Source organism: Mus musculus, chromosome 14 (genome assembly GCF_000001635.26).
Source record: "Mus musculus strain C57BL/6J chromosome 14, GRCm38.p6 C57BL/6J".
In the NCBI taxonomy this organism is placed as follows: Eukaryota; Metazoa; Chordata; class Mammalia; order Rodentia; family Muridae; genus Mus; species Mus musculus.
The window spans coordinates 62,898,641-62,918,084 of NC_000080.6; the positions used below are offsets into that span (position 1 = coordinate 62,898,641).

The 19,444-nt window shown below is 43.9% G+C and overlaps 1 protein-coding gene across 6 annotated transcripts in view; it reads left to right on the forward strand.

Annotated features, from left to right (window-relative positions):
- Positions 1 to 19,444, forward strand: part of Wdfy2 (WD repeat and FYVE domain containing 2) — a 123,849-nt gene that overhangs the window by 60,980 nt on the left and 43,425 nt on the right. For 5 of the 6 annotated variants that reach the window (XR_003950859.1, XR_001781124.2, XR_383185.4 and 2 more), the window contains exon 3: positions 1,615 to 1,688. The exons of the other annotated variant lie outside the window; for it this stretch is intronic. Coding sequence is in view for 2 of the 5 variants with exons in the window: in NM_175546.4 (NP_780755.2) it covers positions 1,615 to 1,688 (74 nt within the window). In the remaining 3 variants the exon portion in view is untranslated. The remainder of the gene's footprint in view (positions 1 to 1,614; positions 1,689 to 19,444) is intronic. 6 annotated transcript variants of the gene reach the window in all.

A 19,444-nucleotide genomic window follows, 5' to 3' on the forward strand; every position in this document is an offset into this window, starting at 1 on the left:
TCTGGCAGTTTTGATATTTATAAGGGAGTGGGAAAACCGTAACATTGTCATTCTGCTAAAGGAATATAGCAGTAATGATATATTGTTATAACAATAGATGAGTATACCTCTCACCCACTACCCGAGAAGTTTATTGTTGCAGTAGATGGCAGTTAATTCAGAGACCCACAAGTGGATGATGTGCAGAGAGTGAGAGACTTGAAAAGAATGCATTTTATTCTTAACCACTGACACATAGTGAAATAACTCCCATGTTAGTTTTCTGGGGCCACCATAACAAAGTCCTGTGAGGTGAGCCGGCTCAACAGCTGCATTGTCTGTACAGCCTCACAGTTCTGCAGGCTGAGACCTCAAGGCTCCTGCAGAACTCTGGCTCATCTGAAGGCTGTGAGGGAGTCTGGGTTTTGGTATCTGTCTTAGTCAGGGTTTCTATTCCTGCACAAACATCATGACCAAGAAGCAAGTTGGGGAGGAAAGGGTTTATTCGGCTTACACTTCCATGCTGCTGTTTATCACCAAGGAAGTCAGGACTGGAACTCAAGCAGGTCAGGAAGCAGGAGCTGATGCAGAGGCCATGGAGGGACGTTCTTTACTGACTTGCCTCCTCTGGATTGCTCAGCCTGCTCTCTTATAGAACCCAAGGCTACCAGCCCAGAGATGGTCCCACCCACAAGGGGCCTTTCCCCCTTGATCACTAATGGAGAAAATGCCTTACAGTTGGATCTCATGGAGTCATTTCCTCAACTGAAGCTCCTTTCTCTTTGATAACTCCAGCTGTGTCAAGTTGACACAAAACTAGCCAGTACAGTATCTATCCTCTGGCATCTGGTGGCTTCCTGGCCTCACATGTTGTTCTTGGTATGTGTATGGCTCTGTCTGACTTCTGCTCTAAGACATTTGTGATGCTGAATAAGGGCTTCTCCCTACTTCAGCATGGTACAGCTTTGCTAATTAAACCCACAACTCCACTTAAAAATAAAACCACTGTATACTTACTACCACAGACGGGGATGCTTTATTTGAATTTAAACTTAGGACTCTTTTAGCTTCATACAAAGAAAATGATGCTACAATTATTTTCAAATAGGAACCTCCAGTGTACCTCCTAAACACTCAGAGTAAAAGCTCTCTGGTAGCTCAGTTGTCCCATATAAGTTCAGAACCAATATTCTTTTCTGCGCTGGTGGGTGTATTTGAATGTTTGGCATCAGAGAATAAAATCTAGTTCCTCTCCAGCTCAGATGGCAATGCCTGCTCTCATTTAAACTGAGGTTTGGGTGGGGTCAAGAGAGCAGTGATCAAAGCTGTAACAGCACAAAGCAGGGTCAGCTTGTACACAGCAAACTTCCATCCTGAATTGCCAGCACAAGCCAAGACCGCAGCCTTGATTCTTGCCACATTTGACGATGTCTTACTTGTATATTCATTAAAAGGACAACTTAAAAACTAGGGGCTTGGTTGTAAAACTGCTTTACTTTGTTGGCGAGTGTGGTTTAAATGAACTGCTTGAGGAGACAGTGGGGTGAATTTAGCCACACACTTAACTCATTAGACACTCCTGAATCAATGAGAATCGTTGTTTGTTAATTTCATCAACATGTTCATTTCTTTCAGCTCCATGTTCATGCATGTCTTTTAACCCGGAAACAAGAAGACTGTCCATAGGTCTAGACAATGGTACAATCTCAGTAAGTACAAATAAGTAAGATTTCCAGTTGAAATACTTGCCTTCTGCGTAGTGTTGTGTACTGTGATAACAAGTTGTCTAATAGTTTTTCAAGTAACAGTCATTTTCTGGCTAAATAAAGAGTGTATGGAGCACAGGGACTTACAGTGAGGGAGAGTTCTGTGCAGGGAGAGCTGCCTTTACTTAGATGCTGCGGCTTAGTGTACCCTGCCACTTTAGTGGTTGCTAGCTATGGATGTTAGCAGACAGACACTGTAGCCATGTGCATTTGCATTAGTGAGAGGGAGCTGATATCCCATACTCGCTGTAGGTCATATTGAACTGAGATCAGATGCGTCATCTGAGTGTTAGCAACAGACACATAAGGGAAATGCTGCTTTCTCTTTCATCTGCATATGGGATCTTGTGTTTGGATACTCTGTGTTCTCTTGGCTTGCTCTTGTCATCTGAACTTTCTAATACAAATAGAATGAGTTTGTTAAGAAAGTACAGATGAAGATTTTAGATTTAGATCCAGATAAATATTAGTTAGATCCATTGATTGTAGGTCTTGAGGGGACTGACGTGCTTAGGGGTTCGAAATTTAGGTTTTGAGGGCTGGAGAGATGGCTCAGTGGTTAAGAGCACTGACTGCTCTTCTAGAGGTCCTGAGTTCAATTCCCAGCAACCACATGATGGCTTACAACCATTTGTAATGGAATCTGATGCCCTCTTCTGGTGTGTCTGAAGACAGTGATAGTGTATTCACATATAATAAATAAATCTTTTAAAAAAAGAAATTTAGGTTTTATCTGTCTTCTTTATCTTCTTATTTACTGACTTTTATCTAGTATATTGACTAGTAACAAGTGTGATCTGGCAATTTCTCCATTCAGTAAGTTAACCTAGCCCACACATTTAATCCCAGCACTCAGGAGGCAGAGGCAGGCAGATCTCTGAGTTCAAGGCCATCCTGGTCTATGGAGCATGTTCTAGGACAGCCAGGACTACACAGAGAAACCATATCTTGAAAAAAAAAAAGGTAAAACCAACAAAACAAAACATCCAGTGTTGTCTTTAGTCCTGGGTGAGAGAAACTCTGCTCTCGCACTTGTGAACTAAAAGGCCAAACACTGGAACGCTGTGGGCCTTGTAAGTGCAGACACTGGGCAGGGGTCAGAGCTCCAGGTTAGACCTGGAAGATGCTGTGATTAAGCCCACCGTGGGCAGCATGCTAGAGAAGGGATGAAGAGGAGGGAGAGGAGAACATAGAAGAGATGGGGAGGAAGGCGAGCAGAGATGTTGACAGAGCTGGGGATAGGAAGAGAACCCTTTATGCCACCACACTATGGCATGGGACATCAGAGAATCGAAGAACCTGTCCTTCCAGGTAGTCAAAGATGAATTTGTTGATATCAGACTATAGGATCATACTTTATTTAATAGCTTAAAATTTATATATAATAGAATATAAGCCTCTGCCTGTAGTCTTACCTCAGCCCATAGGAATATTAGAGATGTGTTTGAATACTTTCTAATCTTGAAGTAGTTGTTAAATGGCCTTAAAGGAGATAATAATAATATTTCTAAACATAAATAAGCTTATCAGCAATATTTGTGGGACTTCTCTAATGCTTATTACTTGTTAGGATTTTCAAATTTCATTTGGTAGTTCTGTACACTGCTGCTTGGGAAAGCAGAGATAATATACTGATCCTTGTTCACTTTAAGGAGAGCCATATTTAAAGGAGGAATATGTATAGACTGATTTATTATTAATTTTAAAATATGCTATTTTTATCTTCCATGTATAAGTGTTTTGCTTACATGTATATCTGTGCATCACATGTGTGCCTGATCAGAAGAGAGCATTAGAGTTCTTATAGGAGGTTGTGAGCTGCCGTGTACATGCTGGGAACTGGTCCTGGGCCATCAACAGGCACACCAAGTACTGTTGAGTGTCGAGCCATCTCTCCAGCGCCAGTTATTTTTGAAAGAGAAAAGAAACAGTTGAACTGCTTAGTGGTGTGGAAGGGCTCATTGCAAAGGAAAGAAAGATGGCTGAGACACACATGTTGCCCACCAGGTCACAGGATTGTGTATGGGATGTTCACTGCCCCTGGAAAGTCTTAGATCTCGTTTACTTATGAGTGGTTCTTTGCACTTTTGAAATCAATATAAATGGTTAGTTGACATGGACAAATTTGACTCTAGAGGCAAGTTATGGATAGATGTAGCTATTTACTTTATAGAAGTGGGGAAGCCACTGACTCATTAGTCCTCTTAGTAAACAGAACTGCTGGGTAACAGGAGCATCAGGGGCAGGGGCTTCTGTGCTTCCCTGGTTACTTACTACAGCGGCAAGATGCCAAACTACCTGCCTCTAAAACAGTGGTTCTCAGCCTGTGGGTTGCAATCCCTGTAGGGGTCTGATGACCCTTTCATAGGGGTTGCCTGAGACCATCAGAAACCACAGATATTTAGCATTACAATTCATAGCTGTAGCAAAATTACACTTAAAAAGTAGCAATGAAAATAGTGTTATGCCGGGCATGGTGGCGCATGCCTTTAATCCCAGCACTGGGGAGGCAGAGGCAGGCGGATTTTTGAATTCGAGGCCAGCCTGGTCTACAAAGTGAGTTCCAGGACAGCCAGGGCTACAGAGAAACCCTGTCTCGAAAAACAAAAACAAACAAACAAACAAACAAAACCAAACAAAAAAAGGAAAATAGTTTTATGCTTGGGGGTCGCCACAACATGAGGTACTTCTGTGTTAAAGGATTGCAGCGTTAGGAAGGTTGAGAACCACTGCTTTAAAGGACTGAGTGTAATGGCTTGTCCAAGAACTTCCTTATAAATGCCTCCTTTGTCTCACGGAGGTAATTAATTGCTAATCTTCCTGATTCAAAAACATCTGAAGCCTTATAAAATTGTCATATAGGAGGGCAAGAGACATTGAGAGACCAGTCTGTTTTTCTCATCACTATAGTAAATTCATTGCTAAGATAGATACTTAGAATTTTGTCATTTCAATAGTTTACTCTCTTAGACACAAGAAATCCTGTTTGAGACTGTGTGTCCTCTGTTCCTTGTATAGCACAATGCACTTTTAAGAATAGTGATTAAATTCTAAAACTTGGAAGATAAAGCCAGAAAGTAAATCCATATTTTACTGAACCAATCTCAGTATCATTGCACACTGGGTCAGAGATGAAGAACAAACACCCTTTGACCCCTGGACCAAGAGTGGACGGGAGACAAGCAGCAGCAGAAGTGGGGGTGCTTGGGAGGCTTGACCAGCAGGAGGGGGTGGGGCGCCTCTGAGGCAGAAGGGAAAGACAGAGCCATCACTTGGTTGTGGGAGGGAGGAGAGGACAGCATCCTATTCCTTGAAGTGAAGTAGCAAGTGCAAGAGGCTGCAGGGGCTGAGGACTGTTTTCATCTGCCCTTTCGCTCGTTTCAAATATCCCATCTTGGGCCACGAAGCTCTAATCATCTCTTAAGATGTTGTTGCAATGTTATATTTTACATTTATTTCCTACGTTATTTCATGTAGATTGTTTCTGGACCCCCATAATTATAATTCATCACCTATAGTGTTTAGTAGGTGATGTGTTATTGCCAACTTAATTTTTGTTTCATTAAAACGTTTTTTCTTTTTAATATGTCAGTCCTGTCAATGAATTGACCAGTCTTTTTTTAAAAATGTTTTATTCTTTGACAGTATCATACAATGTATTTTGATCTTATTCATCCTCGAACCCCCCAACTGGTCCCAGATCCTCCCCCACGTCCCCCATCCACTCAGTTTCACACACACATAATTCTGCCCCAACAATCAAGTCTAGTTTGTGTGGGCTTGGGGCCTGTCCTGGAGTGTGGTCAAGATCTCAGGTTGTCTTAAGCCTCCCTTGCCCAGAAGCAACCAAATGTCAGTCGGTCCTCAGTTAGGGAGTGGGGCATCGTGCCACCTTCCCTCCATATATTCACCTTGTCATTTGGAGATCTCACAGACTTTTGCCTTGCTGCCTGCACTGTTCTGTAGGGATTCATACTTTGCAAGTTAAATGAACAGCTTCATGAAAATGTCACTGTTTTCTTCTGTTTTGTTAGTATTCTTCAGGTGGCTTTGCTTGACACTGTGTTATGTGATGGAGCTCACTGTGGCATGTGTTTTCACAGAAAACCATAGGGATAGAATTTGTGTCCCTGGTAACAGGAGATTCCTGGGAGACTCTCTTGAGCCTTCAGAAGCTTCAAGGGAGAGGAGTGAATTTATCGTAGGACACGTTATTTCTTTTTCAAGTAAAAGGAGAAGCTGTGCCTTTGAAGATAACAATGTTCAGCATCCTTTAGAGAGGAATCTGGGCACCTTTAGGGGTGTTGTCATCCCTTAAGGCCAGTGTCGCATAAATGTGCATGGCAGTGCAGTGTCTAGTGACCTGTGGGGCAATCGTCCCTTGTCTGTACCTGTTTCTGTAGTTTCAGTTACCCACAGACAGCTGTGCTCTGAACACAGAAAGCACAAACTGCAGAAGTAAATGACTCCCAAGTTTAAGAGATTCTTTCTATCTTATTTTTCATTGTTAATCTCGTTTGTGCCGAGTTTATAAATTAAACTGTATCATAATTGTGTATAGGGAACAAGATAGTACTATGGGTTCAAAACAATCTTGTTATAGGTACCCACTGCTGGGCTTGGAAGTCAGGCGTCCCTTGCAGATGTGAAAGGGGACGTCCCCGCAGAAGCATGTTGAGTGGCAGTAATGCCTCAGGTGCCAGTACCTAGCCTGCTACTTTCCTGGAGTTGCCACAACAGATGGCTTAAAACAACAGAATTCATTTTCTCAGTTTCAGAAACTTGATACAGAAATCAAGATGTTGGCAGGGCTGTGCTCATTCTGAAGCTGGCAAAGGAGACTCCTTACTTGAATTGCCTCTAGGACTGGCTGGCAATCCTCAGTGTTCTGTGGCTGGTAGATCCACCACTCCTATGCTTACCTGTATCCTTATGCCATTTTCCCCTGTGTATTTATCTTACAGGATGCCGGTCATTGGCGTTAGTCACCACTAATCCATTGTGGTCTCATCCTAACCTGTTACATCTTCAAAGCTTAACCGGTCACACCTTAACTTACTATTCTTAAAAGAGGTTGTACTTAGAGTGTACTGACTGGTTTTGTGTGTCAGCTTGACACAGGCTGGAGTTATCACAGGGAAAGGAGCCTCCCTTGAGAAAAATGCCTTCATGAGATCCAGCTGTAAGGCATTTTCTCAATTAGTGATCAAGGGGGGAAGGCCTAGCCCATTGTGGGTGGTGCCATTCCTGGGCTGGTGGTCCTGAGTTCCATTAGCAAGCAAGCAGAGCAAGTCAGGGGAAGCAATCCAGTAAGCAGCACCCTCCATGGCTTCTGTCAGCTCCTGCCTCCAAGTTCCTACTCTGTGTGAATTCCAGTCCTGACTTCCTTTGGTGAGGAACAGCAATGTGGAAGTGTAAGCTGAATAAACCCTTTCCTCCCCAGTTTACTTCTTGGTCATGATGTTTTGTGCAGGACTAGAAACCCTGACTAAGACATTAGAGGTTCCAGATAGTTGTGAATTTCAAGGGTATTACTCAATTCAATTGACCTACTAAAATCAAATCTCCAATGTTCTCAAACAGTGTTCTTACCGTTGTTTGACATGAGACATGCCTTCAGGGAGAAATATTCAAAGATGTTAAAGAAGATAAGCCATGATTCCTCCTGGGAGAGAAAGATGGGAATCGGAAAGAACGTTTTTCTGTAATTAGTGCTGGCTCCCTCTAGATAAATGGTGCACTGGCTAGGTCACAGGTCATGATAGTGGTGGCTGAGCTGGCTTCCGTAACCCTGCATAGACAGATTTCTGAGTATTGTTCCAGGCAGAGTTCTTATTACTACAAGGACAGCTCAACTACTAGGAGCCATGTAGAGTGTTTACAAGGGAATTGGAAGCATTTGGGCAAATGTATGTTTAGCCATTGTTTTTAAGGAAGGAGGGAAGAATTTATAAACATTTATCTTAACGATGTTTTGAGTAGCTTTTTCTTATTAGTGCTTGCCATAGATTGTTAGGAGTCTACACTGACTACACCCTACACCATCACACCTATGTGATGAAGTCGTGCTGGGCAGTAATGGCTGGTTGCCCGTGAGGAAAGCATTTCACTGCCGGAGACAAGTATACAGTCATTTTCTCACTGCTGAATACAGGTCTTTGAACCCTTTCCCTTCCCGCTTAGCCTCAGCACTGCTCGCTGGCTCCCCCTCACCAGTCATCACAGTGTAGTCAAGGGTTTTTACTCCAGAACTGAGTCTGCTTTCTGGGCTTTCTAGTCTGACTCCGTCCAGGAATAAAACCCTAAAAGTGAGAGTCAAGGATGGTTATAAAGAAAGTTCCCAAAAGTCTTACGTTGATAGAACTGTGGAGCCGGGATCTTTAGGGCCTTCCTTCAGAATGGTTATTCTTGCAGTTCCTGACACTGCTGCTGATGTCTACATTACAGTTCCTTCCCAGTCTACCAATCATCCGCAGGGCTGCTGAGATAGCTCAGCTGGTAAAGACTCCTTATCACCAACATAACCACCTGAATTTGATCCCTGAAACCCATATGCTAGAAGGGAACTGACATCCACGAATTGTCTCTGACCTTCAGACATGACACATCCATGCGTCCATGCATGCATATTTAGGTCACACACACACACACACACACACACACACACACACAAATGCAATAAGTAAGTAAACAGCATTTCTGAGTTTTCTAGACATTTGGAGTCACTGGGCTTTCTACTGTGAGCTCTTTCTAGTGGTAGGTAACCATGTTCTCCCGCACTTGTGCTGAGTTATAGAGACATGTTGGAGCTGTACTCAAGAGACAATAGTTCTAAGGCACTGCTGTGCCAGTGGCTTGCTGTTGGTTGATACAGTTAATTTCCCAAAGGGAATTTTACCAGAGTAAACTGTGGCAGTTACTGTGCCTTTGGCATTTGTGTGGGTAGTGGACTTTTCTGGAACCTCTGAAGGCCAAGCTTGTCTCCCTAATGTCATTGCCCGTGTAACTCATTCATGTCTTGTTTGGTTCCTGTGTGTTCTCGGAAACCTTGGTTGAGCAGCAGTGAGTGAATTTAATGCAACAGCATTTCTTTGGCCTGAGGTTATTCTGTACCACCACTGTAATTATGAATTTTTATTTGTGTTTTGGGGACAAGATCTCACCATGTTGCTGAGTTTGGCCTCAGAGTCTTGATCCTCCTGTCTCAGACTCCTAAATGTTGAGCCACTGTGCCACCCTGTAGCTTTAGGTTTTAGAAGACCGTTGTTTGAGATGGCTACTCATGTAGCCCAGGCTGGCCTTGAATTTTCTCTTCATTGAAAGATGGCTTTAAACTTCTGTCTCTATCTCCTGAATGCCAGGACTACAGGCATGAACCACTAACCAATGCCTGCCCCATTCTCTAGCACAGATCCTTACAGGAGCACCCAGATTGTCCTGTAGAAGGTAAGGAAGCTTAGAGTGTTGAGGGTGGGTTAAAATCAGTCATCTACTATGTACAGCAGTAGTTGGCCAGTCACCACAGCACACCTGTGTTTTAGAAAGTCAGTGACAAGGAAATAATGATGGCCCAGTACTTTCTCCTTCTCATCTTAAGACTCTGTGCCCTAAAGAGTCTTCCTTCCAAGGTTCCTTCCTATTGGTTTGGAAATTCTCCAGCTTCTTAGAAACAAGAACTGAAACATTGTAACTCTCAGCCTTTCTCTCCTTGTACTCTCACTTCTTAAAATCTGACTTCTCAAAAGCCTTCTTCACAGTCACCACTGTGACTTCCTCACATGGAACTTAGCTAGGGTTTCTATTACTGTGATAAAACGCCATGACCGAAAAGCAAGCTGGGGAGGAAAGGGTATAATAGGCTTACACTTACACATTGTATTTCATAATTGAAGGAAACCAGGACTGGAACTCCAAATAGGCCAGGAACCTGGTGGCAGGAGCTGAAACAGAGGCAATGGAGGAATGTTGCTTGCTGGCTTGCTCCTCATAGCTTGCTCAGCCTGCTTTCTTATAGAACCTGGACCACCAGCCCAGGGGTGGCACCACCCACCGTGGACTGAACCCTCCCCCGTCAATCACTAATTAAGAAAATGCCTCATGCTCTTGCCTACAACCCAGTTTTGTGAAGGCATTTTCTCAGTTGAGGTTCCCTTCTCTCAGATGGCTCTAGCTTATGTCAAGTTGATATGAAACTGTCCAGCACAAAACTCAAACCACTGCAGTCTGCCTTCCAGGCCCTCAGCCCACTCAGGTTCCTGGCTGATTCTGAAGGCCTGTGTGCCCTTCCCCACACTGTCCAGCAGTGTTGAGCCTGGCAGTGCTGGGTCTGGCCTCCTTACACTTGAGCTCTCTCCAGGATGCAGCATCCCTCTGTGCAGTGCAGTGCAGTTTTGTACACCTTAACATGGGCTTCTGCCGCCTTTCTTCTGTTCTCCAGCTCCTCTCCTTGCCGGTTCTGTAGCCAGCTCTCGTCTGGTGCTGGAGTTCATCCACATTGCTCTGAGGCCACGGCTCGTCTCTCTGTACAGCCTCAGCCACACATCACTTGCCAGGCATGTGACAAAATGAGCTTTGTGCTTCTGTCTAGACCTTACTTGGAGGTTCTGACTTCCTAATGTTTCTTATTGAAGATGAACCCCTAACTGCCAAGTCTAAAACAGAGGTCATTCTGCCCACATGCCAGTTCCCAGTGCTTTCATTGCAGTGACTGGGGCCACTGTCCCTCTGACTTGCTAGTTCTCTCGTCTATCAGTTACCGTTACCTGTTTACCAGCTTCCTTTCTTCCCTGGCCCTCTCTACTCCCTCTTCACATTAGGCCCCTTCCCCACCATTCTTTACTCTTGTCTTCCTTCCGGACCTTTCTCAGTTTTCCCCTTAATTGGTTATCTCCCATTCACAGGCTGACCAGGCTCATTTTCCATATTAGGACTGAAGGGCTCTTTGCAGAGGTGGATTTTTAATCTTGCCTACAGGGAAACCTTTCATGGCTTCTGCTGGCACTTAGGAGACAGGGAAAGTGTTTTCAGATAGCCATTGTGACCTTGCAGATCTGGTCCTCCCATGCCCACAGCCTTGGTTTGTACAGGGCCCTTTCTCTGAGTTTTCGTGCGTATGCTCACAATTCTTCACAGGGTGGGGACTGAGCCTGATTGTTTCTCTGTGTCCCTAGCACCCCGTACTGGTTGATTCTAAGTGCTTTGTAAATACTCAGAATCAACAAGGGAATAAGTGAATGAATGAATAAATGAATGAATGTAAGGTCTGTTGAGCTGACCTTATAGGGGTTAGGAACCTAGGCTTTGGAGTCTCACTGCCTGAATTCAGTCACAGTCCTTCCTAATCAAGTGTCACACTGCTCTCTGCCTCAGTCTACGGTGGGGATGGTAACTGTGTTCATTTGATATAGTTTTTTTCAGGAAACTATGGAGAACTCCTAGAATAGCCTGTGCATAGGGCAGATAAATATCAGCTTCTGCCAATGTCATTGGCAGCAGCAGCAGCAGTCTCTGTAGCCAGTGTCCATGAATCTTCAAAACCCACTGCAAGTGGATGGATTTAGTCGACCGTGTGTGTCGGGGATGGGGGGAATTCCTAAGTGGAGGTGTGGATGTTCAGCTTGCTTCTGTTGCCATCTTTTGTCTTTGCTGTCTCATCACAGTAATTCTCCAGTAATTTACAAACTGCAGACCATCAAAAGCTGTATTTTTCTGTAGACATGTTTAAGTTACTGCTGTTTCATCTTTATCACCCTTAAAAAGAGGGCTGGCCAGATGGCTCAGTTGATATATTGCCTGCCCAAGGATCCGAGTTAAAAATCCCAAGCATTTGATAAAAAACGGGATATGGGAAAGGCAGGGACAAGAGCATCCTTGGAGATTGATGGGCAGCTGTTATTGCCACTTCAGTGAGCTCCACATTCAGTGAGTGGCCCTGTCTGAGAACACGTATAGAACAATTGAGGACACCCAACATTGATCTCTGTCCCTATCCTCACATGTTGCATGCATACCCCCCTAATACATACATGCACATACACTACACCTGCCCCATCTACACAAAAAGGCTTTGACCTTAGAAAACTACAAAGTGCTATTGCCACAGTGATGACTGGAGAGGACCTAGAGAGTTTGTTATCAGAAGGACTTGCCTTTTCTGACAGACTGAGAATGTTAGCAGGAAAAATGTTTCCAGCCATCAAGGCTGTGTTGCTTTTTATTCCTAGGAATCTGGCTTTTATAGGCCTGTGTTCAGAGAGCTTTCTCTGTGCATCTCTCTCTTTTTCTCTGTCCATCTGTCTCTCTCTGTCTGTCCGTCCCGTGTCCGTCCGTGTCCCCCCCCCCCCCCCCCCCCCCCCCGTTTGACTGGGCAAATGGTTGGCAGGGGTGAATGTGAATTCTGTCTCTACCTCCTGTGCTGGGGTTACAGGTGGACTTTTACACCGGATTTTACATGGATTCTAGGGGTCCAAACTCTGGTTCTTAAGCTTGTACAACAGGTGTGTTACCCACTGGGCCATCTCCCCAGGCTCCTACAGTATTTTTCAACAACAGGAACCAATTTTCCTTACTATGCCATCCAATTAAAGCATATTCTCTGTAGACATAAGGTACTTCACTACTTTTCACGTGGGCTTTGTCTCTTAGGGACATGAGTCATGCCAGTTTTCTCTAGTCACTGTCAGAGCCCAGATGGGCTGGTATGACACTTCCATGTTAATCACGGGTGAAGCCCTTCCTCTGTCTAGTAGCAAAGGAATGGGTCATGTCTCCTAAGGGACCCTCTGACATTTTGTTCTTGCTCTGTAAAGCTTCAAAATTCGCTAGAGCCAGAACGTGGGGAGGGAGCAGTCATTCTTTCACTGCAGAATGGCAGCCAGCTAGTTTTGATACAGAAGGCTATGCCAGCAGAGAAGGGTGTGGTATTAGGTCTACCCTGGTCTCTGGGGTTCAGGGCTGGGCTTGTGCAGGGACCCAGGGTGTTGTAACTAGGGTAGGTTTTCTTTCCAAGGCATGTGCTTCTTGCTGTTTCTATATTCCTACCCCAACCTCACCAGAACTTGGATCCAGGCTCCATAGCACACATCCCCAGCTTTTCTACATTACAGATGTGGGAGCAGCTCTTCTCCTAGTTACCAGGGAAAGCTGTGCATTTTCATAAACCTAGGCTCCTATAGTGTATCGAGGGAGAACTCTGAGACGGAAGAGGGACGGCTCACCACATTGACAGGAAGACCAGCACAACTCTCCCATCAGCACCATCGCATGGGTCCACTTGGCTTCCCAGATTCGAGAGAAGTCCAAAACATTAGCACAAGCCACACATGGGTGTGTGCCTGCAATTCAGTGACTTTGGAGGCTGAAACAGGGGGATTCTGAATTCCAGGCCAGCATGGGCTACCTAACGAAGCACCCCACACCCAATGCAGGAAGGAGGCGGAGCTGGTTCTATAGCCTTGAGCTTTCAGTTTGGGGTAGGGTGAGAAGGGTGCCTTTGGGGTACTGAGTGGGTCAGGGATCCGTGTTTGGTACAGTTTCTAAGTCTCTGAGCTCCCTCCAGAGCCCTCTCCATCTGGCCCTGTTGAGTTGATGCTCCTCACAGCTCCTGCCCTCCTCCTGCCCAGTGGGTGTTGTGAGTCTTCCTGCAGCTCAGCTCCCCTGCTCCTGCACTCCCCAGGGCTGTGCTGGAAGCTGCTTCCTGAGCCCAGACTTGGGCTGCCCAAGCTGACTTGCCTTCAGCCTGGGTGTCTCCACAGCACTTTGGATTGAGCAGACTCTAGCTAGACTTCATTCTCCTTTGCCTGCAAAGAGCCCCTTGTTCCTTTAGTAAATGGCATCATGTGGAGCCCCATCCACAAACATAATCCACTTCGTCCCCAGAACTCTCTGCAGTCTGTGTTCACTAGATTTTTTAAAGAATTCTCTGTTCCTTACAGTTTTGACTCTGGCCTACAAGATTGCTTCTGCTGTCTGTTGTCTGTTACCTCCTCCTTTTCCTCATATCCAAATTTGTAGTTTAATTTTCGCCCCCCTTAGGGTATAATTTCTCAAAGACTGCTTTGGAAAGAATAAAATTCAAAGTACTTTTTTGCCCCCACTTGTCAACCTACCTATCAGAGTTTTGCTACCAAATATCAGATATGTGTGGTTCACATCCATAGCACAAATAAGGAGCCTCATTACTGAAATCAGATGCTAGCCCTCACACCTGACCTCGGCTCTCAGCCCTCAAGGATGTCTCCTGCTTTCAAGACGACCTGGAGACCCGCAGTTGTTCTTCTGAGAGGCCAGGCAGGGACTGGAATAAAGGCCTTGGCTCTCGGGTCATTCTTTAGTAGTCATTCCTTATATGGCAGAAATTCTTTTCATTTCAGCAGAAGATAAACTGTACTTCTTGATAAGTGTAATTGTTTCATCTGAAATTGAAGAAAATTCCATTTTATACAATGGTTTGTCATCTTGAATTGAAAAGCTGTTTTGTAAGCTTATCATTTCCAAACTAGCTTCCTTCTCCCCTAACCCCAGTTTTGTTAGTTTTGTGGGCATATGAGCTCTGGGTATAGTCCTGGGCTAGCCCAGAATTCACTGTGTAGGCTGGCCTCAAATATGTGGTGATCCTCCTCGAGTTCTGGGGTTACACAGATGCTCCCCCACCATGTCTGGTAGGCTAGTTTGCTTTTGTGGGTACTGCTTTTGGCTAGTAAGACTTGGGTTTTGTAATTTTGGCTTTGTTGTTCCTTATATGTACATATTTATTTCTTAATTAGTGTTCTGGACTTAAAGAGCCATGGACTTAAAGCCAGAAAAAAGATTTACAGCGAGGTTTGAATGGATACCTTAGCTAGAAATAGCTTGAGGTACAGCATAGGGAGTTTCCTACTGGCCCAGGAAGGGAACATTGCTTAGTCTTGAGGTTTGGGTCAAAAGGAGTTTACTGTTCTATTTCAGCATTGACGAGGAAAAGTGAAACCATACTAATAAGCTTAGTCTTTGTAAGTTATTTGTGTGTGTCTTTAAAATGCACCCATTTTTATGTCATTGGACTATGGAAAGCGTTGAAGTTGTATTTTTTACTTCAAAGTCTGTTATTGATGAGCAAGTTGTTTATTCTTCCCTGGTGGGTGACTTAAATAGTAAATGAGTTAGTATCTCTCACAGAAAAACATTAACTTCATTTTTGTATAGCATATTATGTTACTATCTTATATTCTTCAAAAATCTATTAATATAAGCCGGGTGTGGTGGCACACACCTTTAATCCCAGCACTCGGGAGGCAGAGGTAGGCGGGTTTCTGAGTTCAAGGCCAGCCTGGTCTACAAAGTGAGTTCCAGGACAGTCAGAGCTATACAGAGAAACCCTGTCTCGAAAAACAAAACAAAACAAAACAAAAAACAAAAAAATCTATTAACCTTAATAGAGGGCTGCTCTTTCTAAGTTAACAGAGCACTCACAAAATCAGGTTTTGCCCTCAGACTCTGGAACTCCAGGACATCCAACACTTAAGCGGAGTACAGATACTCCTGAGTGGGAACAGCAGTCTAGCTGAGTGCTTAGTGTAGCAATCATGACATCATAAACCGTTTCCACTTCCACAGGGAAGGTGTTTTATATGTTCAGGATAATTTTCTCAAAACTTTCAAGCCATTTTAGAGCACCAACAACTGACCGTTTGTGTTTTGAGTGAGGATGGTCCCCATCGCCACATATATTCAAATACTTGGAACCCAGTTGGTGAAACTGTTTGGAAAGGATTCAGAGGTGTGTCCTTATGGGAGGATATGCACCATTGGGGGTGGGCTTTGAAATTTCAAAAGCCAGTGCCAACCTGAGTTAGCTTTCTCTGCCTTGTAGTTGTATCTCAAGATGTAAGCTCTCGACTAGTGCCCCAGTGCCATGCCTGCCCATCTGCTGCTGTGCTTCCTGCCATGGTAAAAATGGGCTCTAGCGCTGAAACTACGAGGCCCAGATTAAACACTTCTTTAAATAAATTGCCTTGGTCCTGCTATTTCATCATAGCGACAGAAAAGTAACTAAGTAATATAAATTAATTTTATCTATTTCCTACTTAATATTACAGCCTAACTTTTATTATATTCAAATGTTATTTAAAATATTCATTCTTTTTTACTAACCATGAGATTAATGGGGCTTGGGCAGGAGCTTTCTTTGTGTAATACATCTGCAATTTTAACCTTAAACTGGACACTCCCATTTTGTTTTTTTGAAGCATTTTCCAAGAACATTTGTTCCTAAGTCTTAGAAGTTGGTGTGGGGCTTCTTGGACACACATGTGAGTCTTTACCCCTTGAATTTCTGTCTTGAGCATCAATATGTACGGCTATTTACACTTAGCACTGAGAAAACATAAAAATATTGTTTGGAGAAGATGATGGCAGACAATAAATCGTGTGCCCAGGTAAGCCACTGGGGACAGACAGCCTAACAACTAAGCAGTGTAGGAAGATCTTGAAATTTCTAGTTTGCTGCTTTATGTACAAACTGAAGTTTGTGGAAGAATTTTTAGGGAAAAAAGTATCTGTTAGTTTTTCAGCACTGTGACAAACTACTCAAGAATTAACGTAGGGGAAAGCAGCCTGTTTTGGCGCTCAGGTTCAGAAATCTCATGCTGTGGTAGCACCTACACCATGGCAGGGACATCTGCAGAAGATGCCTGCCCACTCTGCAGTGACTGAGAAACAAAACAAAAGACAGGAGGAGGCTGGGTCCCTAGGTGGGCATACTATGATGACTCCCACTAGGCCTCATCCCCACAAGGTTCTACCAGCAGTGACACCTGTGACCAAGAGCCTTCAACACACAGCCCTGGGTGGCAGTGAAAGTCTGGACTAGTAGTTTGTACTCCTGTTTCGTGTAATGATGTTTTCAATATGGAGAGATGGTTGACTGTTGTTACTGCACACACCCCAGCTCTTTTCCTTCTCTTATTCCACACCCTCCTGTGTGTCGTGGCGTATTAGTCAGAAATGTGATCAGAGGTTTCTTACACAGCTGAGAGGCAAGGCTGAGTGGAGGCTGAAGCTAAAGTGTTTCCTTCCCTCCACTTCTTAAAAGAACCTTTGTCCAAAGGGATGAGGGGTCCCTGGGTGCAAGATAGGCTGTGGCAAAGCCTCTTTTCATCCATCTTTGCAGACAGTTGGTTGGGTGGTTGGGAGCACTGCAGGCAGGCCAGCAGGATCAGTCCACCCAAGGTCAGCTGTCTCACTGAAGCCAGTGGCTCTCACTGAGGCCGAGGAAAGGGAAGCTATGCCATCAGTTGTAGGAGCTCGTCTTCCCGCTCCCACTTCTGGCAGATGTGTGGAGTGAATTGAGAAGCAGCTTGAGACTCCAACTGCTTCTCTTCGTGCAGAAAGCCGTTAACATGGAGCACATACAACTCTTGTCACTAAGTTTTGTTTATAAAAAGTTCCATTTTTATAGACTTTATTAACCTATATTATATTGAGTTAATATCTTATAGCTTTATCGGTTTTTATTTCTAGTGTGATAAATATCAATTCATACAACTTACATAAACACATGTCCTTCAGAGTCCTGAGGAGTTTTGTGAAGCATGCAAGTCCCAGGACACTTGTTAGAGTCTGGAGATGCAGAGTAAGGCACTGAGACTTGAGCAGCTTGCAGACCCTGAGTCAAGCCCGCCCACTTTTCTGAGTTCTAGTTCAAAAGGTATAACTTCCCTTAGTTCCATCTTCAATGGATGCCTGCCAAAAGCCTTTACCTGTTTTCCCTAGCATCCTGGGCTCCCTCCCTTTCTAACACCTGCTTGCCAACTCAAAGGGCATGGCTTTATTCTTTTCTGTCTCTTTTCTCCCAGCAGGTGTTAGGGTTTTCAGCTTACCTGGCCTGTTGATTTTCTCTCAAGATTTAATAAAAAGATTCTCAAGTTTGAGGGAAAAACAACCAAACAATTGAAGAAGGTAATTTTGAGCATTATTATTCTAGGATTTGAAATGTTATTGATGGACTTCTTGAGTACTCTTCTGATGTACAAGAAAGTAGAGACAAAGATATAGAGGTTTTGCCTGTGCCTCTGGCTCCACATGCATCCCGCCCATATGAACATCCTGTAGCAGAATTGTATCTCTATGGTTAGTGATGAATTTGTGGACGCCTTGCCCACAGTCCATGGCTCAGGGTTCATTCTCCATTCTGTGGGCATGGACAAGTGTCAGTGGCACATAGCTCTCCCTGTATCATACAGAGGAGTGACAATGGCACGTAGCTCTCCCTGTATCATAGAGGGTGTCAGTGGCGTAGCTCTCCTTTATCTTACAGAGGAGTGACAAGTGTCAATGGCGTAGCTCTCCCTGTATCATACAGAGGAGTAGCATTGCTCTGCAGGCCCCCTGTGCTCTGGGATGACCTCATGGATGCGTCTGTGATGAGAGTGGAAGCTGGGTCGTTGTGCACTTACTGGATTTTCTCATTGAGAGCAGCAGACGTCCCAGGAGAGACGCCGGATGTGGAACATTGGCCAGCACAGCCTCCTTCCAAGTCTCGGGAAGAAGTCATAGACTTTGACTCTAAATGAAAAATCCTCTCTCATGCCTGCAATTCCTTGCAACCCAAAGAGCATGCATAAAACCTAGAACAACACTGCAGATTGTTAGAAATAGTACAGTTAGTATGCTTCACAACTTAAAATTGATTCAGAAAACCCTGAAAACAGAGGCAAAAAGTCGACTCTACAGATTCAGAAGGTATATAACAAAAGTGAGGGCACTTTTAAATGTAGTAACACTTTCACAGTACTGATTTTATGTGAAACTCTTATGTAGAGGTCCCTTGGATTATTAAAATTAGAACTACTACATGATCCAGCAATCCTACTTAGGGATGCCTGTCTAGTGGAATTGAGAGCAGATATTGCAATAGTCACAGTAGCCAGAAATAGGCTATGTGTCTGTCAAAAGATGAATAAAGAAAATGTGATGTGTACTTAGGATGTTGAATATGATGCATTCAATTCTGTTCCATGTGATGAATATCAGTAAACCTAAGGATAGTATGATCAGTAAAATGAGCACAATTCTAGAATTACAGAGCGAAACAGCACTGTTAAGTTCACTTGCATGAGGCATCCCAGGAAGTCATAATCAGAGAGCGAAGGACGGTTGGCACGGAAGACCTGGGTGAGCACGTACTGTCTTTTGGTCTCAGCTCTCTGCTTGTATATTAGTCTTCCTTGTAACAGATCCCAAGCATTCAACATCTCTGTTTGATTTACACCTTGAAATCTTGAATTTAAGATCCTTTTTTAGAACAATAAATACCATATATAAGTGTTTTCTCCCAGGCTGGTAGAGGGTGTACTCTACTTTCAGTGGTGCTAATCTTTGGTTAACAAACTCTCAAACCTACCCATATGTTTCATTAAACTCAACAGTAATATGGTAAGTTGATTGATTAAGTAGTTAAAGGTTTTTTTTTTTCCTACTGTTAAATTTAATGATAAGTTTAAGCCAAAATCTAAATAAAAACTGAATATTTAATGTAAGGAAGATAGAAGGATGGTTGCCAAGAACTGGGGAAAGGGAGGAGAGGCATTTGAGATGGAGTGTTGTGTATATTCACACATGTGCTCCCACGTGTGTATGCAGTCACTGTCAGTTAAAATCAAGACATTAAGTAAACCATGTTCCGGACACTTCTGAAAACAGGCTCAGTTAATATGAAATGA